We start from the raw sequence: 22,938 nt of genomic DNA on the forward strand, positions 1-22,938 counted from the left end.
AGCCACGTGACTCCTTTTTCGATGCATGCGGCATAAGGCTTGAGTGAGTCCCCGACGATGTCAAAACGCAAAGGCACGGACGAGCCTCTGCGTGATCTTAAGCGTCGACAGCTTACCCCGGATAACGAGCCAGAAGAAGGGGAAGTGACAGATAGCCCTGGCCCAAGCAAAACTGTGAATGGGTACCCAAAAAGTCCAAGCGATTCTGAAGGTAGTGAGGATGGTTTCAGCAAGGTGCCGTTACCCTTCAAGTCAAAAACGAAAGCGGCATCTGGGGCATCGGCGTCTAGGGGTGTTCCTATAAATCATCCAGTTCAGCATGAGCGTTCACCTCACAGGGACATTCATGCGTCACCATCAAGAGTTGAGCGGTGGCGGCGGGACGACTATGACCATTATGTGCAGCACGACCGTGCAAGGTATCCTCTCATCCGTGGGGGGTACGGCAGGGAAGACAACTCCTGGCGCGACCGTTCGTCGTATGACCACTACCGTCCAGATTTTGAACGCGACGACTTTGGGAGGGCCCCGCGCCCCTCATATGATCGTTATGTGCCCGAAGATTCGTATTCTAATGGATACCGTCGAGGATCTTCTAGTCGTTCACCATCAAAGTCACCATCTCTCGCCAGTTCTCACAATGTGCACCGCCTGCCGCGCCGTCCGTCCCCCTCGCCTCCACCATATCGTAGACGTCGCGACGATTTCTATTCTGACAGGACTCCCCGCTATTATGCGGCTGATTCGTATGAAGGGTATGGGGGCGTCAATATGCCTTCTGACGCGTATGCACGCGAACGTGAACTTTACCCGAATTCCAGACTCAGTCCGCGGATACCGTTGGCATCACTTCCAAGTAGACCCGATATCGAAACTCTGACACATCCAAATGCCGCCGTCAGTAATGGCAAAAATTCGCGTCCTGTTATTAATCATGACTCTGCCGTTGATCCTGGTCAAAATAGCTGGGAGCCATCTCGCAAGGATACTGCCCATCCAACCCCTGCCTCTCAGAACACTATCGTGTCTGAGTCTCAGATTCCCCAAATGAACCTCTCGCCCATGTCGCATGAGAAGCCAGCAATCAAAATGGAGTCAAACCTTGAGCCTCAACCCCCAGTGGAACCCCCACCCCCAATTCCATCTGAGCCAGAGCCTCCTTCGGAACTAAGGGCTCAGCCATCGGCTCCTCTGACGCCCCAGCCATCGGCTAAATCGGGACAATCACAGGGTGTGCGGATGTTGAAGGCGACCGGGACAACGACCCTTCGGTCCGAAGAAGAGGAATTTGCCGCATATCAGCGTATCTTTGTAGGCGTGGATAAACTCTCCGATTTTGAACTTCTGAACAAACTAGGAGAGGGGACTTTTGGGCAAGTTCAAGTACGGCTTTGACTCGTGAAATTGGCTGAGGACCTCCCACAGCGAGGTTCATAAAGCACGGCGAAAAGGGACAGGACAGCTGGTTGCCTTAAAGCGCATTTTGATGAAGAATGAGACCGAAGGTGTCCCAATCACCGCACTTCGGGAAATCCGGATTCTCAAAAGGTTGAAACACCGGAATATCGTCTCGATTGTATGCATTATCGTTCAACGTAAGTTTGACTCGGCGTTATGGGCTTTCAATATCTCATTTGAGATTTTAGGTCCACAACGATCTGGAGGGGAAACGTCCATTTACATGGTGTTTCCATATATGGACCATGATTTGGCTGGCCTGCTAGAAAATAGTAATGTCACTTTGAGTGTCAGTCAGATTAAACTCTACATGAAGCATCTGTGTGAGGGTGTTGGATATCTCCATCGGGTGCTTAGAAGCTCTTGTTAGTTTCAGAGGGATTACTGACATCATCTATGTCGCAGAACAAGATTTTGCACCGAGACCTGAAATCGGCAAACTTACTTATTAATAATGAAGGTTGCCTTCAGATTGCAGACTTCGGTCTTGCTCGTCCTGTGTCTCACATATCTCGCCATTCGGGGAAGACAAAAGAGGGTTTGCAGAAGTACACTAACTCTGTTGTCACTCGCTGGTACCGATCCCCGGAACTTCTGCTCGGTCAAAGGAAGTATGAGGGGTGGGTGGACATGTGGGGTGTTGGGTAAGATGTGTGGCCATGCTACTCACTAATTTGTTACTCACCTGCTCTTAGATGCATTTTTGCAGAAATGTTTCAAAGAAGACCCATCATGCCCGGTACTAGCGACCTGGATCAGCTCACGAAAATCTTTGATTTGTGTGGTTCTCCGACTGAGGAAAACTTTCCTGGGTGGAGTGCGTACGACCCAAAGGCTCCTTTCCCTCCTCACTGGGGATACTTTCCACGGCGCATCAAAGATATTCTTCCTCCTGAGTATGAGCATTCTTGTTCATTGGCTACCGCATCATCTCACATACAAATGAAGGGCCTCAGCAGACACGATTGCCTTCCTTGACCGGCTTCTGACCCTCGATCCTGTGCAGCGAATCACAGCTTTCGAAGCTCTTGATCATGATTATTTCTGGACAGAGCCTCTGCCTGCCGATCCCAAATCGTATGCGCACATGTCTGTGAATTTAATGTGATGCTGACTCTACGATATTCACAGCCTCGCTAAGTATGAACCTTCTCATGAATTCAACCGTCGCCGTCATGCGCAGCCAAATGCCCCCCAGCACTCTGCGCTACCTGCTCCTGTGCAGGGTGCTCGCTTTTTCGGGCAACCACAATCTTTCTTCCCAAATGGCACTGGTCCTCAGGCAGTTGGTGGTAGTCGACCAGGTGGCGGTCAAGCGAACAATGTGCCTCCACCGCCGCAACCCCCGCTACCGCAACCTTGGCGAGGTCCTCCTAATCGTCCACCCTCCCAAAACTTCATTCCTCCACCGCCACCACCGCCACTACCAGCTTCATTACCCCCTATTCACCTCGTACCCGGCAGGCCTCCTCCTTTGTACATGATGCCGCAACCTGTCCTACCAAATGGTTTGCCTCCCCCGCCCTACGCTACAAACAGCCTACCAAGTCGACCCGCATTCATCCGTTCAGGAAACGACCGCTCACTGCCAGGTCGACCAGATTGGATACGCAACAATACTCGCCCTCCACAATCAAAACCGCATGAAGAGCTCAATTATGGTTGATGTTAACCCTTTCTATCAAACTGCCTTAGCCACCAAGCCTAGCTTGGCCCATATCCCCTTGATGCATAAGCGCCAACGTATTATCTATTGCTATCTCGCCTTAATTGCTTTCATCGCCCTCGATGCTCTGTGTAGATTGAGCAGCATGTCCAAGCATGTGATGGACATCGGATCAGTGCATATGCTTTCGGCAACATCATTCTCATCATGCCTCTCATCATGCCACTTTATTGACTGTAAATAGTGAAGCTGCGTAGCAATGGATCCACATTCTACTGGATGATTGTTACACTGCCTCACTGGCTCTATTCGAATATCCTCCCCTTTATCCTAAGATCACATTCCCACCGCAACTGCCGCCGGCCTAACTTGTGACATAGGCATCACTCGCCAAACGTTGTTCGGTCCGAGCCCTCATGCACATATTTGACTTCTCCCAAGGCATATTTCCACCGATCGGACTGGGACAAGAGGCAGCATGCCCGATCTTCCCCACTCAGATTCTACGAAATGGAATCTCCAGTGTAATGATGCGATTGCCCAATAGAAGTCAGACATCTGCCGATTTTCTGGAATCCCACCTCGCAAACCCTGAGAAGAAAGTGAAGAAAAGGGATACGGTATCCATTACAATATGTAGGATGGGCGGTTCTGGCCACAGATAATGTATATAGCCAATGTTAGAATTAGTTACCGTCTTTTGGTCACCGTCCAGATGATCGTAATGCACGGGGTACGGAGGTGGGAATTACACGATGGCCAGCCCCGGAAAGTGCGGGGATTTGGATGGGATGAGTTCGGTGATATCGGCTTTGACAGCCGCGATCGATACCAATAATCCACGGCGGAAACAACGTGATTCTGGGCCGGGACAACGATAGCCATTCGGTCAACGCTGCCAGGGAGTGACCTTCATCAATTCCCGGGAACTATTGAACGACACCATGCATTGGACCCACGACAGCGTGCACGTTGCTGACAAAAAGCCTGATTCCTTCCTAGTCAGGAATCTCAGACAGCTAATTACTGAACCGTTATGTAACTGAATAACGAACAATCACTAAACCACGAAAACTATGTGAATCTTCGGGTTGCAATCTACATACACAGCAAAACGAATCTTAGCACCGGACCGTGCATTAGCAGGTTCAGCAGGAATTTATGCACAACTCAAAAATGCCACAGACCCAAATACGCACGGACAACGTAGATTGCTTCCAACTGGGTCGGTTTTCATTGGTTCGGTCGCTCGAGGCCGAGCGAAGATTCAGCCAAATTCATGACGAACACGTTTCCCAACCTTCCTAGGGCCAGGGCAGAGTTTGCGAAGCACGAAACAGGGGCCACTTTCACACCCTTGTTCCCATAAAGCATCAGGTCTGTGGGAGAATGTTGACCACACGCCAATTATCTGAGGACGAGATTCAATAAGGGCCAGACCATTCGTGGAAGAATGATATGAGCATGAGAGAAGGACGAAAGTCATTGCGACAACGCCCAATTTCACTGAATGATGGAGCTGGCATGGCTGCTTGTTACGAACAACATCCAAGATAGTGATAAATCAATGGGTACCAGCGGATACAAACCAAATTACCCTAGTAGACTTACACATTTCCTTTAAACAGGGAATACGCCTGCCGGCCTCCTAGACTTCAACATCATGCGACAGGGAAATCACGTAATGCCCACAAACGGACTAGCAATTAGACGAGCACTGCGACTGCCGATAAGGATTGCATGAGGGCAAAGCCGTATGCGGCGATTCAAGTGATCCCATCATACTCGAAAACTCCGGCCCGCAAATGAAGATGAGCGACGAATAGGAGCATATATGAGGCAATAATCAACAGTAACCAGATTGAAGCATGGAAAATGCATGCCCGAACAGCGCCCCTTCCCCCTCCCGAGAAAAGGCATCACTGCTGCACCGGAGGCACAGCCTTACGAATGGGAAAGCGCCCTCCAAGGAGGGACCTGGATTGCTGAACTACTACAATCGAAAGTCCAAGTGTCAGGGCCGTGGGAAACACCAACTGAATGGGCGGCGCAAGACCAACCGCTGTCAAACTCAAACGTGTCAAAATGATTGAGTAAACCATTCATCAGATGAGCACAATGGTTGCCTCGCACTAGCGAGAAACAAGCAAATGATGGTACAGACACCATTGCAACTGTGCTTAGAGTTTCTTGTCAGGGGTATCAGCAAACAGTAACAAAAGGGGAGGAAGGCCAGGGACCGATCGCAAGGGATGTGCCTGATGGATCTAGTTGCCGCTACGGAGAAGACGAACTGCATTGCCTACTAGCCTGAAAGTGACTTCCCATTCCCACGCCTGGAAGAGTTTCGTCCTGAGAACCCACAATTATACAGCAGCCATACGTGAAGAGTCAATAAAGAGTTCGGGCTTGTAAGATGGTCCGAGCGAAGTTCAGATGCCCCAAATTGATTGGAGGCTTGGTCGTCATAGACAGTTCGCTGCTGCTTCGATCGCATGATCACACGGAAACTCGGTGTTGGGGGCAATCAGTCTGTGGCTTGAAAATAAAGTAAGAAGCTTAAAACCCCGAAGCCAAGGAGCTTTCAACCTTCCCACTGAGGTCCGAATTTCAGTTCCCATTCTCCATATATATCCGGCTGCAACATCATCAGCAGGAACCAGCTTCTACACGGTAGGAGCATTTCAGGTGAACGGATGCTGGTAGGTGCGACTGCACGGAGTGGCTGTACAAAGCGGGGGTTGGTCCGCGACTGATCCGGTCATGAGCGGCCCGTCGCATTATTACGCATCCCACTTTTGACAGCCCCAGCCGAAAGCAACCCCCCTGCATTACGTGGGTGGCCTTTGATTACGCTGGTCCGTTCCGAAGGGACTGGAAGAACCGCAGTAGGTGTAGCTTGCGTGCATTGAGCCCCACCGTACAAATAGCTGGACTCATCAACGTCTCCCCAGTGAACACCCACCAAAGACTTGAAACCTTTCCAACTGTTTTGAGAAAAGGTGACACAATCTTCCCTCTCTACTTTGATCCGTTGAGGCCTTGATGTGTACTGATTCACTGGCAAACCCCGTTGTACAGTCGTGCACGAGGACACCCCAATAACTTTAACCCTTATCAAACATTATCTACAGCTTGTCCAGCATACCAACGCTTCACCAATAACATAGCCATGAAACACTTTGAGAACGACACTGTGGTCCGTGAGGTACGTGATTTCCCTGTTCCCATACTTATTGCTGCCGATCTAAATGGTCAATATTGATGTATTCAGGTGACACCAGGCGTTTGGACCTTCTCGAAACCTTTCACCCGTTACGGGATCTTACCCATCGGTGGCCGATCAACCGTCATCAAACTTTCCACCCAAACGGACGGAAAGGATGATCTGTGGATCCTTGCGAGCACTCCTTTGACCCTTGAGACGAAAACGAAGGTGGACGAGCTGGGAGTTCCAAAGCAAGTACCCTGAATTGAATGGGAATGTCATGATATACATACTTGCTCATACATAACTCCTCGTGGTGCCAAGGTACCTAATCTCACCCGATTCAGGTCAGTGCCGCAAGTTTTGGACACAAATCGATTAGTCGTGCTGACAGCTTCAATCAAAATTCGATCAAAAAAGATCATCACCTCTTTCTCGGTAAAGCCTATTTTCCCGCCAACCTAAATAGGGTGATCTGATAGCCAATCAATCCCCTGGGCAACCCCCCCCTTACTTTCGGGATCTTTTTCTCGATTACATTGACAGGGGAGTGGAAGAGAGTTTATCCAGCAGCAAAGTTGATAGGTCCCGCGGTTGTGGCCGCTAAGAAGCCGGAACTCAAGTTCGACGGCGTGTACGGGAAAGACCCAGAAGAGACGCACTATGGATTTGAAGATGAGGCAAGCATACTACTTCCCTAAGAGAAAAAGAAATTAACCTACATACCGACCTGGCGTGCCGCCCCACCTTCCAGATTGAAGCTCGGTATGTCCCCGAGGCGAATAGTACCACCTTACACCACCTCATTCGTTCGTCTGCAGTTACTTCTCTGGATTCATAAAGGAAGATATCGCATTCCTGCATAAACCAAGTAAAACCCTTCTCGAAGCGGACCTTATATTTAACCAGCCATGCACCGAACAGGTAAATTACCGTTGTCAACTCAACTTACCACCGTCACATCGCCTAACACTGTTATGTCCTCTCTATCAAGTACTCCATTGTAGGAGGCTCAGGACCTTTCTTCGGTGCCACCTTCACACCCTACACCAAACAAGCAAAGAAACTTTTATGGAAAGGGGTGAAGAAAGATGGCTTTGATGCTATGGCGGTGGATTCCATAGCAGTCTCAGGATGGGATTTTGAAAGGATCATTCCTTGTCATGGTGTAAGCTTTCTCTCTCTCTCTCCCTACTCTTTTTTCTTTCGCAATGCGTATTTATGCTGATGATCTCCCTTGGATGTGTATTTATTAGGACGTCATCGAGAACGATGCCAAGGAAGCCTGGAACGAAGCATTCAAATGGCACATGCAAGGGAAAGATTAAAAGAAAAAGATCGATCTTCTCGCTGTGTTGGTTGTAATTTGCTGTCTTGTCTCACCAAATCCTGTTTTGCTTTACTGTACTTGGACTATACATATATCTTGTATCGTTACCCTTCAGCCGCTGTGCTAACGTATAATAACATGTACCCCGTTACTCAACGCATTTCGGCGTTCAACGTGCCGCATTATATAATAGATCTACGCGAACTATGCGGCGACGCAAATTGCGCTTGCTCTTCCATAAACCACTCAAAGCCGGGCATACATGGCCAAGGCTAAATGTACACATCAACTGAGACTCCTATATACCACAAGCTTTGTTGGCGATGGATTATATGTATAATTCGAAAAAGAAAAAAATCAAAATTAAAGAAGCGCGTCAGTTTTCAGATCCGGCCTAGTGCAAAGCTTGGCCTGGGGCAGAGTCTGGAAGCGTGCCGTCAGGTGTTACACTCGGACGAGGAAAGGCTGGAGAAACTGGCGATCGAAACAACGAGAGAATAGACGGGGGGGAGAGTTCGCCCTTGAAGATCTCGTACTGACAACGCCTCAAGAGGTACAACAGGTGACCGGCAGACCCCCAGTAAGGGAATGCCCGCCTTTTACGTATCGGTATGTTGTGCGCGAGGTTGTAGGCAGTCCATGATCTGGCAAGGGCAATCATTTTGAGCTTGTGCCTCCATGTTCTAAGACAACACACAAACTAAAATTATCCTGTAATCAGAAACAAGAGATCAAGTCAGAGTGAAGTAGGAGTAGGATGCACATACCAGGTCAATAAATGCATCAGTGATGTTGATGGGAGAAGATGGGTCATCAGAGCGCTAGTGTCAGGATCCGGACCCCAACTGGGAGCGGCCTGTGGATGAAGCTGGGCGTGGAAGCCGGGGTACTCTCCCCAGCTGCTAACTCCTCAAAGTCGCTGAGGGGGCTGGCCTAAGTTTCTCAGCCCCTTTTTAGTTTGCGTCATGCATTATTCCATGTCACGCGCAATGGTGATAGCAGTTAGCAGTACGAATCGCGACGTGTATCCGCACCACAAAAAGTTACGGATTAGGCTCAAGCGTTAACATACAAGGCTACAGGAATAATTGACATGAGGAATACATGAGTAAATCAGTGGTCATTGAATTCGGGGAAAAAGGGTGGAGACAGCAAAACGGAAATTGCAACATTCGGATTGGGGGGGATGGGAGAGGGATCTCAGGTGCTTGGAACTTCGTCAGGAGGCGGCTGCGTTCACGCCATTGAACAAAAATACAATCGAACATGAGAATGAAGGCGGGGAATTTGGCAAGATGTAGCTTTTACTTCCTTTCCCGGCTGTGGCAGTTGTGGAGCCTGAGACTGAATCGTGTGAATCACTAGTCGGACTTTTGCTTTTCGGCCTGTTCGAGGTGCCATTTGTAAGCTTCGAGGAAAGCTTCCTTTCCTTTTTCTTCAATGACGTCCTATTGATTGGGAGAAAAGAATGTGTCAGAGAAAAGTAAGTGAAAGAGATGGAGGGGAGCCTGTTCCAAAGGGGAGATAGGTATAAGTGAAGACATACACCATGACAGGGAACGATCCGGTTAAAGTCCCATCCAGCGACTGTCTTGGCGTCTCGAGCCATTGCACTGGAAACATCAGCTCAGAGATACGAGGCTGGAAAGAAAAAGTAGGACAACTCACGCCTTGTCCTGACTAGCGGCCCACAAGAACCACTTATGGCCATTCTCCCATGGACTAAACCACTCGCTCAGGCAAGGGACCTTCCCTCCTTTGATGCCCAAGAAGCGCAACCATCCTTCAGACCCAGGTGCAAGCCTTTCAAACTGTTCCTTTGGAGGAAAGTTGAACAACAAATCGGCCTGGATCAACGTCTTGCTCTTCTTGTGCAAAAACGCCACGTCCTTGTTGGCGAACCCACTGAAATAGCATGCGTCGATCTCATCTTCGTATCCAAACGGTGGCTTGCTATGTTCCTCTAGTCCATAAACGCCATGGAACGTCACCTCCCCGCGACGCTTAGGAACAAGAGGTGGAACGCCAATGACTTTGGCGTCAGGATATGATTTTGCCCATTGAGAAAGAAACAGTGAATGTTCGGCATCTGGAGCTACGAGGTATGCTACTCTTCCCCCCAAAGAGTCCAGAGTTTGTTTGGTGAGTGGAGTGAGGGGTGTGGAAGCCAGAATCCAGAGGGAACCGTTCTGGAGGGTGACGATTGTCGAACGACCCCCAAAGGGGAACCAACCCCAGCGCCAGAAGGGTCTGTATTGAGATTAAAGATTATATTGGTGTCAACCGTAAGAAGTTCAGCGAGGGGAAAAGATATATATGCGTGGGGACTTGCCTCGAGATAGTGTGGACTCCTTCGGTGACTTGTCGAACGACAATCTCGGCGTCAGCGTCAGCGGTCATAGGAGGAAAGGATTTATCTTGGTGAGGGGAAGATAGGACTGAGGATAGAAAGAGAAGGGTGAAGTCGACGGGAGGATGACAGTATATATATATATATAAGTCAATGAACCCTACGTAACCTAGTTTTGGAGCGAGCTCTCGGATGCGCAATAATCGCTTACGAACGCCAAGACGTAGCACAGCGTCGTCTGACTAAGACTGAACCCCGTAACTCGCTCAATTCTCCGCTGGTTTTGCGCTTTGCGTAGGGTCTCCGGTTCAAGAGGGGTGCGTCCGGTATGCTCCGAGTAACAACCATGACGCAATGGAACTCCGAGCCATCGCGGCTCACACGTGAAAAACGAGCCTGATTACGTTAGCTTTCAATACAGTTGATCGGGAACACCTTGCTACAAACCCCAAATACACACGTGTCGCGAAAGCTACTGGAAGTTTCCACCAGAATCAAAAAAAAAAACAAGCAATGGGACTGGCTTACTGCAATGGCTTTCCGGTATAACCGGCGGTTAGGAGATCAATTGCAATAGTGACATCAGCGCCAACGGGTCTGACACTTTTAATTTACGCGATACACCGGGTTTTGATCATCCGGGTGGCCAGCGGTCACAAGATCAGTCAATCATGTCTCGCAAGTCCCATAGCTCCGCCTTCTAGTTTCGCGTCGGGCCTAGGGTCTGTACACGCGGGCACGTTGCGCGGGACAACAGGGTGAGATGTGGACACAGACAAGGCGTAATAGCCTATATCAATCCCAGTGGTGCTTAAACTGGTTTGGACTTCAGTTGCAAGTTTAAAATATTGTGGTTGGAGTGGGGGAGTCAAGCTCGCCTCACACATGCTTCATACCGCTGGCAACGAACCGAATCATGTTGGCGTGTCTCCGATGGCTCACAAGATTATCTGCTGTTGTCAGGCATTCTTGCCAAATCTGTTCTCCTTCATCGATTTTGATGAACGCCACTCGTCACAATACGTGCTCCACACCAAGAACAGATAGATGGGATGGTGCCTCTACTGATGATGACGCCTCAAATAATGAACATTCAAGACATTTAACATTATTTAAATCAACATGGTCACTCATACCTACATAATCTGGAGTTAGACAGTGGAAATGAGCAACGCTGGAACAAACCACACGTTCCAAGTTGAAGTTTCAACGAGCGATTGTGACCTGTTCTCAATGGATTAGCACACGGCGTCTCTTTCTCAGGACAAGCGCTCATCTTTCTTTTGGATCAAGCTTGAACTTTGGGGCCATCACGCTTATAACCGATGAGAATTTTTCTCCGGAACTTCTTTTCTTCCTCTCGATCGTTCCGCGGGCGCAGATATTTCCATCTCCGCCTTTAGTATCAAAACCCACACGTCTGATGATCAGACCAAAAGAAAAAAAAACAACAAGAACAGTCTGGGCGCCATTGATAATAACCCCTCTCTCTCTCGGGTCCCGGCTTCTATTCTAGGAGGGCTTGAGGCTGATCACCTGTTCCGCATTGATGGTGTCTGGCGATCTCAGCGGCCCGGATGACTGACCTGCGGAACCGAGTTTGTGTGATCAGATCGCACGGCCAAAAAACCCCCAACACCATCTAAGCTCAGCGTGCGCATGCTCTGAAACGCTGCAAACGGCAACGTGCGAGGCATATTGAAAGATTTTTTTTTTTTGCAAAATTTCATCATGAAACCATGCGCGCACTCGTGTATGCGCGCGCGCTTGCTGCTTTAGTTTACGCAACCTTCTGCCAACTTCCTTAGCTTTCACGGTGGGGAAAGCCTCGTGAATACCGCAGGTCCTGCTTCTGGGGGGTTCGCAAGCCGCGGTCAGTTATCAAAGAGATTGTGCTGCAGACGACAAATGTTATGGCACAGTGGTGACGTTGAGGCGGATTCAAGCTCTTGTTCGATACGGTTGTTCCAGTGCCAGGGGAAAACATGCCCTTCCACTGAATGTGACTTCGGGGGGCACAAGTAACTCTGGTAAACTTGTCAGGACTCTGAGGGCGAACGGGTGGTCGATTTGCCTCTACTTGAGGGTGCGTCTTATTGTCCACGAAAACCATGGGGAAGGATGTGGCACAGATCGGTTGTGGATCTGGAAGCGGGTGCAACTTAGAGGGAAGCACTCGTGTCAAATGCGTACTTGGGGATACAACCTTATCAGGTGGTCCGTGCTGCCGTGTAGGAAAAAGATTTCGATCGCCACATCACTGGTGATTCGTTTCAAAATAAATAAATAAATTCATATCCCTGTGGGGAAACTGGCACGCTGTATCCTCGTGGCCGCCAATAGCGTTCACATATTTTATCCGTATGGCTCGCCAATCGAAATTCCCTGCAAGCCCTCACTGGTTGTAGGTCGCGCATAATGTCTGTGCCTTTCGGGGATTGCGGGAATGTCGAAGTCTGTCCTTCTTGACTCAACGATGAGCGCGGGGAATAATTTTTTTTGGGTTAGGAAATAGATCCGTTCGTACCAGGTGGAGGTTCGCGCCGGCCAAGAGTATCCATGGTATGTGCATAACCTGCTGCTGGAGCCTTTGGTTGGTTCCAACAAAACTGAACGTGCTGTGAAGGTGGGGTGGGTTGTTGGGCGGGTCGCGTCATTCTTTTCGAGTTCCAGGCCTCAACCTGTAGCAGAGGTACGCATTCAAGCACATTTCAAATTCCAAGCTAACAGGATAATTTTCGTGGTTGCAACTTCCTTAGCCCATTTCTATGCGACCGTGCGCCTCTCTCAAGCATGTCTTTTGGTAGCATTTTTTTTCACTCATTAAACTCACCAGGCTCGAACGTAGCCGGACTCAAACTTTTTTTTCGGTGAGCCCATTTCAGGCATGAACCTGAGCCGATGATTCACAACAAATGTCCATTTTACACAGTCCAACCCTCCTATACCTCCCAGAGGGCGGAGATGAGACGGTGGCATGATCGCCACATGGATCTTAAGCCGTTCACAGCACAGTACACGCATGCGCACACATTCATTTGTTCTAACTTAACACTATTAATGATTATAACGGGCAGGATCCCACATTCAGTCCCAGGTGTCCGGTGTGTGTGCACAGAAGAAAATTCACATCAATCACCTCTCCCGACCAGTCACTGGAACCCCCCCCCCCCCCGATTGAATAACTTCTGAAGCTCCCTCTAGATGTGGCATCAAGAACTCCGCCCGCCACGAACTTGATCCACATAACAGTACTCAGGCCAATCGTGAAGGGTCCCCGTCTGAAACTTTCCACCCGCAATGGACAAGCCGCTTGGCATGCCAGGAAACTCGGCCAGCTGGCACTTCGGCACAACTCGCTCTCTTTGTAAGTGATGACCCAGACCTCCCGTCACCAAAGTACGATTGGCACCGTCAGAAAAGTGCACGTAACTGAACCCGCATGTCCACGTAACAGAAGCGGCTTCTAGAATCTATCCACTGGATGATCTCGTCCTCGTTCACAAACGACGTGAGCTTGGCCAGTCTTGCTCCCCTTATCTACTGTTATCTCTGCCCCTCGTGAAATTCTGATCGAACGGTTCCGTGAACCCACCACTCCAGGTGCTTTTCGGGGAATAAGTGATCGCTAATACCTTGCTAGTGTAGGAAACCAGAGTACGACCATGAGTACCCTTCGTCCTATCAGCCTACCGCATGGAATGGCCCAGCCTGACACCTTCCTTCCGCCATCCGCCAAGCGGGATGCTGCTCCGCTGCAGTGCATTCCAAAGAGAGGTGCGTTGGTCTGTGCTGCAAACGTTTAAGATTAGGTCACGTAGGATTTGCATGGTAGGACCGACGAGGTAGAATACGTGACTGCAGCTAGTGTATTGCAGTATCTCAGACTCGAATGGTCTTGTCGTATCATACAGTTGTGAACGTGGCTCCGTCCGGCTATGCTACCATGAGGACCACAACATTAGCGTGAAGCACGATTATTTGAGCTGTTCGGATATGAATGTAGCCAGGCTCTGTGACACAAGGCGAGTCCCACTATGATAAGGAGCGAACACTATAGCATTCACATAGGTTGAGAGGCCACAGGGGTATTTGGATTCCCAAAACCGTTGGCATTCCAACACAGATGAAGCCATGCAACTTGTGAACAGTCTGGAAAAATTGCTGTCGCAGACACGGTCGGGAATCAGAGCCCGCCGCCAAGGCCCTGGTCCCAGTGTTCAGGTTCCTTAAGCCAATTTCCGTGACGTGGCCATGGGTATGTGATCGATCAAATGCCCGATATATGTATAGAGTTATGGCAGTTCCAGGGCCGGGGTCGGACAAGATGACAGTAGACCACTAAATAAAATTGTCGGCACAAACATCTGTAAATACATGTTCAAGGCTGTCCTCCAACAATATGGATGCATGCCGTCACAAATTCACGCATCGATTGTGGCGCCAGCAGTCTACTTTAGTAAAGGCTGGGATCCTGCCTACGCGAGAGCGCAGCAGGAATCACCACTGAAAGTGATATTGCTATGATATTATCTTGTAAAAGACAACCAGAGGACGATGATGATCGTTCAGGACGCTTTGCCCTGGAAATTGCCGGCGATCCCTTGTGAGTGGACAAGCCCTCTGACACTTACTAGTGAACCCTATACCGTCAGCACCAACAAAGGTAAAGGTGCAATCAATGCAACGTCCAGATAGTCGCATTTCCCGACACAGAGCTCTGCCATGCGCATGCATCTTCCACCCTAAACACAACCGGCATCATCATAGCTCATAGCCTCTCGACGGTTTAACGGGACCGGCTGCTGATAAACCCCTCATTCCGTCCACACAAACTAAGGGACCACCATTTCCCCAATCCGATCCAAGGTCTGAAACTTGTTGGACGTCTTACACTCACCGTGATGATTCTGTTTAGCGTCCACATCATTCCCGACACGATACCAAGGTACTGGACGGATAGTCGTTTCCGTGGTGTTTCGCCCTGCAGTCTCGGAGTACTCCTGCTCAGGACAGTTACGGTTTTCCAGACCCATCAACCTAGTTCAAGCGGTGGGTGCCGTATCTACATCCATGAGGCTACCAGGGCAAACATCCCATGCCTGTCTAACTGTGCATAGCCTATTCCCTAAGTGTACATCAGCGGTTGGGAACGAAACATTCTGGGAGTTTGTTCAGCCCCGCGTTCAACTGTTGGGTGGAGATTACACGTGAAAGAAAGGAAAGGCAGGTAGTTTACGGTGTGCGAACAGCAGAACAAACTGGTGGTGCCAGTCCATTTCAATGTGGAACCTCACTAATATGTCGAAAACTCGGGCTACCTCCCACGATAGTGTCACTCGGCACCCTGAAGTCTACTCACCCAAGTCGTGTGGTCAGATCGCGCTAACGCCGCCCCAACAGCGGTCAGTTGTGCACATAGTGATGTGCCGATGGAAGCGTTCGGTTGTGAAAGTGACTTTGCAAGTTTACACCCCGCAATTCGACTTTCCCCGCCTGCAGCGGCAGATCCCGCTCCTCTTGCATGTTAACGTTGCCATTGCAGCCCGAGATTCGCTCTTGCTCTGTAAACCCACCGCACACTCTGATTTCAGGACCACGTAATTTACACTGCAGCCATGTTATCAGCCGGCAGCGGGTGTCTGAGCGCGATATCAAACCGATAGTTAGATATCGTGCTCTAGCCAAGTCGCGGACATTATATACATATTTGGGTGGCCAGCCAGGATAAAAGAGTACAAAGTGGCGCGCAACATGAGGCTAAGAGTCCACTCCGCCACCAGAGCGGGTAGTCACAATGTGTGTGCCTCGGTGCGCCACGTCGGCAATAAGGTGCCTGGTGGCTCATCCTTGCCACTGCGCCACGTCGGGTTGCTACGTCAACAAGCCATGCAGCGAGCGGAATAGAACTGTATGGGGCAGAGAATGGACCCTGTGCATAGGACAATTAATTGAGTTTGGGAGAAAAAAAACGTAGGACCCGCTACGGAGTAGCGGGAATTGCTTCTTTAGGAGCGGCCTTCTAGTTTGCAATGTCACTGGGAAACCGTGCGCATGTACACACATTTGACCCAAATGTCAGATCGCGCAATGAGAAACTAACGTGCCCCAGCGGTCAGCGTGCACATGGCAACGTGCCGCGACAATGACGGTGGCGTTCAGGGTGTAAAATCCAAATTTTGCAATGTCACTAGGAAACCGCGCACAAAACACTACACACCAGTAACCCACCTCGTATTGACGATCCCCCGGTGTACCCAAACGGCATAGCCGCTCTACCACGTGGCAACGAGGCCGCGGGGTAACAAAACAGATCCACCACCACACGCCCACACGGCGTGCTGGTATGTACATGCATATTTGGAATGTTCTGCATTATTGCCGGCGCCGCTCGGCTCTCGTGAGGTTTTGTTAGGTGAACATATCAAGGCCGTAACTGGACTCAAAATTCACTCACACAAACAACTGCACAACAGATCCTTGCCGAGAACAAACCGTTCCAAGCTGAGTGCCCAGTCTACGAGCGAAGATTTAAGATGTTTATTTTATTATATTTTCAAATTTTTAATTTAATAAATATAGGATTGCGCACACCATTAATTTGAATGAAACCTATGTGGCCCACGTTTTCTCCCCGTGTCCAATGGAATTCCCATATTAGACGGGGGCCCACTAACCCAAATTACCCTCAAGCCTTCACTGGTTGTAGGCTACGCACAATGGGCCTTTGTATGAGTATAAGGGGGCTTGACGACAATGATATGCCTCTTTCACAGCCCATCGACATTTTTGTTCCAGGTGGAGGCCGTTTTGAGCAAGAGCCAAAAGGAAATAACGGACCCTGGTGCGTCATATCAATGGGCTGGTCCGTATGACACTGATTTTCGAGGAGCCGGATTATTCAACGGCATCTTCGGCGCGTGCTCTCCCGTCGTCACCCAAAACCAGAGCCTCAACCGGCCGACCGATCTCCTAGTGGTAGGGTACGCGCCCAGGCGAACCTTAAATCCCTCAGCTGAACGAATGTTTTCTAGGTGCCATTCCCCCAGCCCATTACCGAACAATCCGCGTACGCCCACAGACACACATTTCGGAGACATCCTTCACTCATTTGATTCGTTAGGCATGAACGAGGCCGATACCAGAGTCTCGCTACCTTTTTGGTCCATCGGTGGGTTAATTCGGGTTGTTCGTTTCAGAGAACCGAGCCACTGATCCACCGTGTGGATATTCACAGTCCGGGATCGGGTCCCAGAGGGCGGTACAAGACACTGTGATCCCGACATGGCGCAAGCGCACATGTTTTCATTGGGAATTTTCGCAGTTTAGTCGTTGACGACGAAACAAAGATACATTCGTTCCCCCTTGCTACCAAGCCGACCTCGAAACATTCCTGCGTTCCGACACTTCTTATGCCCACCCGTGAAGGACCATCCGCCAACCTTTTCCGTCGGGCATTCCCATGGGACAACCCGCAGGAAGGAATAGCCCATTTCTCCACCGCTGCCTTTTATCAATTCGAGCAAGCGCAGGCCGACGCTTGACTCGGTTTGCAGGCTGGATAGTTCGATGTGGATGCGCAGAGCGGATCACATCAGCAGAGGCATGGACCGACTCTTGAACAGCCGCCAAGGAGAACTCTAAGTTGCGCACTAAAGAGGGCTGGAATGCACCCCCTCATTATCGCATTCTCCACCCTTTGCGATTATGACTCTTTCATGTCCTGCCTGCGAATCGCCTGTCTGTTCTTCATTCTGCTTATTACTTAATGTTGTCGCCCCTTGCCTAGGTCACGGGTTAATATATATATATGCGTAGGACTTGCGAATTCATTCAAATTGTCTTATTGCCTTGAGATGGCCCTTGTCCCCAGCCGCGGCGTCAGTCACCGTGAGGCGAAGCGAAGATAAGGATAAGTGTGTGGGACTGCTGATTAGCGTGGGAGAAGATGAAGAGTCTCAGGCTCGACCGAACGAATGGGGAGGAGCCCTCAACTTGAACTTGCCTCATGGATAATGGCAGTATCTATACAGGTTGGCAATGCCAATTGCAGCGTAGCCTAGCCTTGGGCGATGCGTAATAATCGCTTACGGAGACTAGTGCAGCGTCGTCTCATTAACACTGAAACCCGTAACTCGCTCAATTTTCTCTCTCTCACTTGCGTGGCGTCGCCGGTAAACGAGCAAGGACAAGACGTTTCACGGTACTATGTAGTGCTTCTAACTGCATCGCAGCTCACAGCTGAAAACGAGCCCAGGCTTCAATACAGCTAATTAGGCTCTCGTGAGCTGAAAGATTGGGGACACTTGCTCCCAGCACAAACCCCAAATACACATGTATTGGTGGCTAGGACTAGATCAATTGCAATATTAAGGCTGTTTCGGTACTGACTTCAGCGCCATGTCACCGCGTCTGACACTTTGATTTACGCGATCACCAGATGGGGGCGCGGGCACATCGCGCGGGACAAGACGGCAAGACGTGGAGAGTCGGATCTCAGCTTCTATTCTAGGCCGGTTGGCAGTCCGGTGTTTGGCAGTCCGGACCGTAGGTGGCACGTGCGAAACCAACTTGACAGCTAGCCAAAACTCCAATACCATCCGAGCTCAGTGTGCGCACCAAGTGGAGCGCTGAACAACAGCAGAGACATGAACGTGCAAGGCGTATTGCCCCAGAAGTTTTGCAATTTTTTATCATGAAACCGTGCGCGCACACGTGCACATGCGCGCTTGCGCCGCTTCGGTTTGCGCGCGCGTTTGCGATCTTTCTGCCAACTTCTTAGCTAGCTTTCATGCCAGCCTCATGAGTACCGCGGGCTCTGCTTCCTAGGGTTCCTGGGTTTTGCAAGCTGCGGTGAATTGATCGTCAAAAGATTATACTTGCAGATGAGCCAAAAGCACTGGGTGACTTGGTATAGGGCAGAAGAGTCAAGCTCTCGTTTCGCTGTGACTATTCCCGGGGAGGAATATGCCCGTCCACTGAATGTGACTTTGAGGCAGAGGACGTCTACATCGACTATAAGCACCGTGCGACCCACATCGGCTGCCTAGCCGGATTTAGTGCTGTCACCGGTGAACTTATCAGGAATCTGACTTCTTTATATGAGGATGAACTGGTGGTCGGTTTGTCTCCGCTGTGGGGAGGACCCCAGCAATGTGAGTAAATAGTTAAAATCTGTTATGTTCAGTCTTTGATTTGGTGGTGTAGTGTAGTGTAGTATGGATATGTGTGCGTCTTATCGCCCATAAAAACCACGGAGAAGGATATTGCATCAGTTGTTGGATCTAGGAGCGTGTGACCGCTAATGTTAAGCGCACAGGTTGGGGATAAGAGGGTGGGCGACTTTATTAGGCAGAATGTGGCAGGAACACGGACGGTTTCGATCGGCACATTGGTGAATCACTGATGATTCGTCCTAAAGTGAAATCCTGCTCCTGTGGGGAAGCAAGCATGCTTTTCTCCTCGTGGTCGTTCATATATTATCTGCGTGGCTCGCCTTTTGAAAATCCTCATTATATTAGCCCTCACTGGTTGTAGGCCGTGCATAATGTACTTCTCTGTCAAGACATACGGGGACATCGAGGTTTGTCATTCGTGGCTCAGTGATGGCGCGCAGGGACTGATGTCTGGGGGTATTGGTTAGGAGGGAATGCCGCTCATAGATCGGTATGAACCAGGTGGAGGCTATCCGCACGAGCGAAAGGTACCTATGGTATGTGCATCGCCTGCTGCTCGGGCCTTTCGTGACTTCAATCAACTAAGTGTTCCATGAAGGTGAAGCGGATATTTCGGCGGGTTAGATCACTCTTTTCTAGGCGTTAATCTGTCGGTGCTTCAGCTTCCAACACAGAGGTACGCATCCCAGGCATATCTCAAATTTCAAGCTGACCCAATATTTTGTAGTCGCACTTCCGTAGTCCATTTCCAGACAACAGTGTGCCTCCTAGACATGTCCTCGATGGCATCTCTCATTCGATTCATCAGGCACGAACGCGGCCGGTATTAAAACCCTCCTTTCGGTGAGTCAATTTCAGGCATAAACCTGAGCCGATGATTCATGCGGACATCCATTCGCGTAGTCCAACGCTCCCAGAGGGCGGTCCAGGACAATGGTTTAATCGCTTCGCAGCCGTTTACGGCGAAAAGCATACGCACATACACACATTCATTTGTTTTGACTTGGCGCTATCAATAATTACACGGGCCAGATTTTATGTTTAATTAATCCCACTTGTCGAGAATGGGTACACAGAGAAGGAATCACTTCCCGGACCGGTCACTGAAGCTCCCCCGCGATTGTGCAACTTCTGAAATAGTCTCGAAACCCCAATAAAGTGCATAGCGCGGAGCTTCGATTGATCACTGACTCGAAGCACGATGGGTCTGCTCCGAACCTCTGCGCGGAAGCTCCATCTGGCGTAGCATCAAGAGCTTGTCCAGGTAACAGTACTTAGGTCATCGTGATGAAACTTTCCACCCGCAATGGACGAGCCACCCTTAAGACATACATTGGTGCACCAGAAAACTGAGTGAGCTAGATTGAACATTCCTGACGACTTCAGCGCAACTCGGTCTCCTTGTATATTGTTTAGAAGTACTAATGGCTCAGGCTTGAGTAGATTGACACCATTAGAGAAGCGTGGCAGGTAACTGAATCAGCACATCCACGTATGAAACAAAACATTTCTAGAATCCGTTGACCGGATGATCTCATCGTCGTCCACAGACGCCGCGAGCAGAATGAAAATGGAGTTATCTACCGTTGTCTCTGTATCTCAAGTTCGGATCGAACAATTCCATGAACCGCAAAGCCACTGGGGAGTGGGGAGGTGAATTGCAATGCTGTTTCGGTGCTGACATCAGTATCACCAAAGAGTCTGACACTTTGATGTATGCCGTCACGACATCACATATAAGCACTCATCTTCCCCGGATGAGGCTGAAGGCCCTCGCGCTTATGTCCATGGGGATTGTACTCATGCGGTTCTTTTTTTTTTTTAACATTTCTGTAACTTTCTCGCTGACTTGTTTCTATAGTGAGAATCGCAAGGCATTAATGCTAATCCAACAGTTGGAAATGTGCGAGTGTATTACCACTCTTTACGATACTGTGCACAACCAGACTTGCAGTCGAAGGTTTTTCGACCGTCCCGCAGGCGTAGATAGGGTACTGCCTCGAGTACCAGGTCCACGAGTCTACAAAACAGACCAAAAACTGTTTGGGCGCCATTGATTATGAACCCCAGTCGGATCCCAGCCTCCATTGGAATGGGACTTTGCCTGCATTAATAATTTCAACAGTGAGACCTACGAAACGAAACTGCGCGATTAAATCGCACAACTAAATCCTAACACCATCTGCACGCATGGTGGAGAGCAGGACGTGAACGTGCGAGGCGCACTGGATGTTTGCAACCTCATCATGAAACCGTGCGCGCGCACGTGCACGCGCTTGCAAGGATGGAGTCCTGCCTATGCATGTGCGTTTATGATCATCTACGAAATTAGATTTCACGGTGGGGCCAGCCTCGCGAGTGCTGCCAGTCGAGTTTCCGGGATTGCGGCGAATTATCATTAGATCCTGCTGAGAACAAGCCGAAGGCAAGTGGCATCGCAAAGGAAAAGGAAGCGTTAAGCTCGTGTAAATTGATATAATTGTTCCTTCCCAGGAACATGTCCGTCCACTGGGTAGGCCGATGTCTACCGCTGCGTGCACTTAACCATGTAACCCTGCCGGATGCCGGTAGTTAGTTTCCTTGGTTTGTGCCCAAGTGCCACATGGAACTTGCCAGAAACTTTATTTGAAGGTGAACTGGTGTCTCGCTTGGGGGAGAACATCAACAGAAAAAGCTCATCAGCCCTTATGCTCAACTAGATAAATCTTGGTTATAAATAATGTCCATGAAAGCATAGAGACCGAGAAGGGCGATACAGAGACCGGCTGTTGGCACCAGGATCTAGGAGTCATAGAGGCTGGAGTCCTGCCTACCGCTGTTGCTGTGCCTTCCGGAGGGAAGTGCGTTGACATATACGTTCAGGACGTGGACCACGTAGTCTTTTTATGTTAAGATCACACTTCCGTGTCAAAATGAAAGATGAGATGAGATGCGAGCATATTCCATCCGGCGAATACCTTTCCTCCGTAGGTCTCTTGTATTTGCACGCCCGCAAATCGAGCTTTTTGGACCAGCGACCGGACTAATGAGTTCAATGACCTTCGAAACTCAGCCCTAGCCGATCTTGAGGACCCCACATTGTATGCGTGAAGACATCAGTGACAATTCCCTTTGTCTTCTGAAAACCGTCCTGTGACAGGACGGTGGTCAATGGGAACCACGACATCGGCGTGACTTTCGAGTGCAAATGTTTGAGCTATCCTAGATATCAATAATTGTGTCTACTGATGATGACACGAGGTGGGTCCCATCTGAGGCGAATACAATGGAGTTCACGCCTTTCGAATGGGCGAAAGGCACTCGGGAACCGCCCACATCGTAAACGTGGATGGAACCAAGCAACGTGCAAACAGTCTGAGGAGATTGTCGCAAACAAGGTCGGAAGGCAGAATCCACTTCCAGGGTTTCGGTCCCAGTGCCCGCACCCCACGATCAAGTGCATTTATTTTTGAGCGTCGACGCCAGCTCGCCGAGCTCCTTTGTCGGATAGAGAATACGCTAGGAATCCGTTCGTCTAGGGAAACGTGACGCGACAAGCTATCCGCATAACTTCTTTGAGTGATTGCACTCTGAACTCGAATCTTTCCCTCGACTCAGACTCGCGTCACTCATCACCAACTTTCCACCTTTATTGATGCTGTAATAATTGTGGTCACAAACTATCTGTGACGACGACGATGACTCAGACGGTGACATCGACCGAGATCAACATAATCATATGATACATAAAACGATGAGTGCGATCTATGT

General features: G+C 49.7%; 4 protein-coding genes across 4 annotated transcripts; 3 read left to right on the forward strand and 1 right to left on the reverse strand.

Annotated features, from left to right (window-relative positions):
• The first annotated feature begins 22 nt into the window (after window positions 1-22).
• Window positions 23-3,154, forward strand: EI90DRAFT_3075792 (kinase-like domain-containing protein). Its single transcript, XM_039061603.1, has 7 exons — window positions 23-1,373; window positions 1,426-1,595; window positions 1,647-1,807; window positions 1,864-2,102; window positions 2,154-2,354; window positions 2,407-2,535; window positions 2,590-3,154. Exons 1-7 carry the CDS (start codon window positions 58-60, stop codon window positions 3,122-3,124), a joined length of 2,751 nt encoding a protein of 916 aa, XP_038911458.1. The 5' UTR covers window positions 23-57; the 3' UTR covers window positions 3,125-3,154.
• A 2,727-nt stretch (window positions 3,155-5,881) lies between these two features.
• Window positions 5,882-7,842, forward strand: EI90DRAFT_3282056 (uncharacterized protein). Its single transcript, XM_039066874.1, has 11 exons — window positions 5,882-6,012; window positions 6,079-6,126; window positions 6,206-6,332; window positions 6,399-6,583; window positions 6,657-6,679; window positions 6,753-6,770; window positions 6,879-7,012; window positions 7,087-7,097; window positions 7,154-7,256; window positions 7,327-7,500; window positions 7,589-7,842. The coding sequence occupies exons 3-11, from the start codon at window positions 6,297-6,299 to the stop codon at window positions 7,658-7,660; spliced, it is 756 nt and encodes a 251-aa protein (XP_038911459.1). The 5' UTR covers window positions 5,882-6,012; window positions 6,079-6,126; window positions 6,206-6,296; the 3' UTR covers window positions 7,661-7,842.
• Window positions 7,843-9,023: 1,181 nt separating this feature from the next.
• On the reverse strand, window positions 9,024-10,062 carry EI90DRAFT_3146910 (uncharacterized protein; the record flags this gene model as incomplete). The annotated part of the gene is made up of 4 exons (XM_039065473.1): window positions 9,024-9,110; window positions 9,209-9,275; window positions 9,331-9,912; window positions 9,995-10,062. 4 exons carry the CDS (start codon window positions 10,060-10,062, stop codon window positions 9,024-9,026), a joined length of 804 nt encoding a protein of 267 aa, XP_038911460.1.
• A 6,517-nt stretch (window positions 10,063-16,579) lies between these two features.
• Window positions 16,580-17,335, forward strand: EI90DRAFT_3075815 (uncharacterized protein). The gene is made up of 5 exons (XM_039061604.1): window positions 16,580-16,856; window positions 16,905-16,995; window positions 17,047-17,081; window positions 17,136-17,183; window positions 17,250-17,335. The coding sequence occupies exons 1-5, from the start codon at window positions 16,618-16,620 to the stop codon at window positions 17,287-17,289; spliced, it is 453 nt and encodes a 150-aa protein (XP_038911461.1). The 5' UTR covers window positions 16,580-16,617; the 3' UTR covers window positions 17,290-17,335.
• Window positions 17,336-22,938: the final 5,603 nt, after the last annotated feature.

This window comes from Cantharellus anzutake (assembly GCF_015039405.1).
Source record: "Cantharellus anzutake strain C23 chromosome Unknown EI90scaffold_62, whole genome shotgun sequence".
Lineage (NCBI taxonomy): Eukaryota > Fungi > Basidiomycota > Agaricomycetes > Cantharellales > Hydnaceae > Cantharellus > Cantharellus anzutake.

What these genes read in the sequence shown, in the direction of transcription:
- EI90DRAFT_3075792 (XM_039061603.1), top strand. Translation starts at nt 58, where the DNA reads ATGTCAAAACGCAAAGGCACGGACGAGCCTCTGCGTGATCTTAAGCGT. An exon ending in AAAGATATTCTTCCTCCTGA is followed by an intron (nt 2,355 to 2,406) that starts GTATGAGCATTC and finishes ATACAAATGAAG; the next exon opens with GGCCTCAGCAGACACGATTG. An exon ending in CTGCCTGCCGATCCCAAATC is followed by an intron (nt 2,536 to 2,589) that starts GTATGCGCACAT and finishes CGATATTCACAG; the next exon opens with CCTCGCTAAGTATGAACCTT.
- EI90DRAFT_3282056 (XM_039066874.1), top strand. Translation starts at nt 6,297, where the DNA reads ATGAAACACTTTGAGAACGACACTGTGGTCCGTGAG. An exon ending in GACGAGCTGGGAGTTCCAAA is followed by an intron (nt 6,584 to 6,656) that starts GCAAGTACCCTG and finishes CGTGGTGCCAAG; the next exon opens with GTACCTAATCTCACCCGATT. An exon ending in GGATCATTCCTTGTCATGGT is followed by an intron (nt 7,501 to 7,588) that starts GTAAGCTTTCTC and finishes TGTATTTATTAG; the next exon opens with GACGTCATCGAGAACGATGC.
- EI90DRAFT_3075815 (XM_039061604.1), top strand. Translation starts at nt 16,618, where the DNA reads ATGAAACCTATGTGGCCCACGTTTTCTCCCCGTGTCCAATGGAATTCC. An exon ending in AAAGGAAATAACGGACCCTG is followed by an intron (nt 16,857 to 16,904) that starts GTGCGTCATATC and finishes ATTTTCGAGGAG; the next exon opens with CCGGATTATTCAACGGCATC. An exon ending in GCTACCTTTTTGGTCCATCG is followed by an intron (nt 17,184 to 17,249) that starts GTGGGTTAATTC and finishes GGATATTCACAG; the next exon opens with TCCGGGATCGGGTCCCAGAG.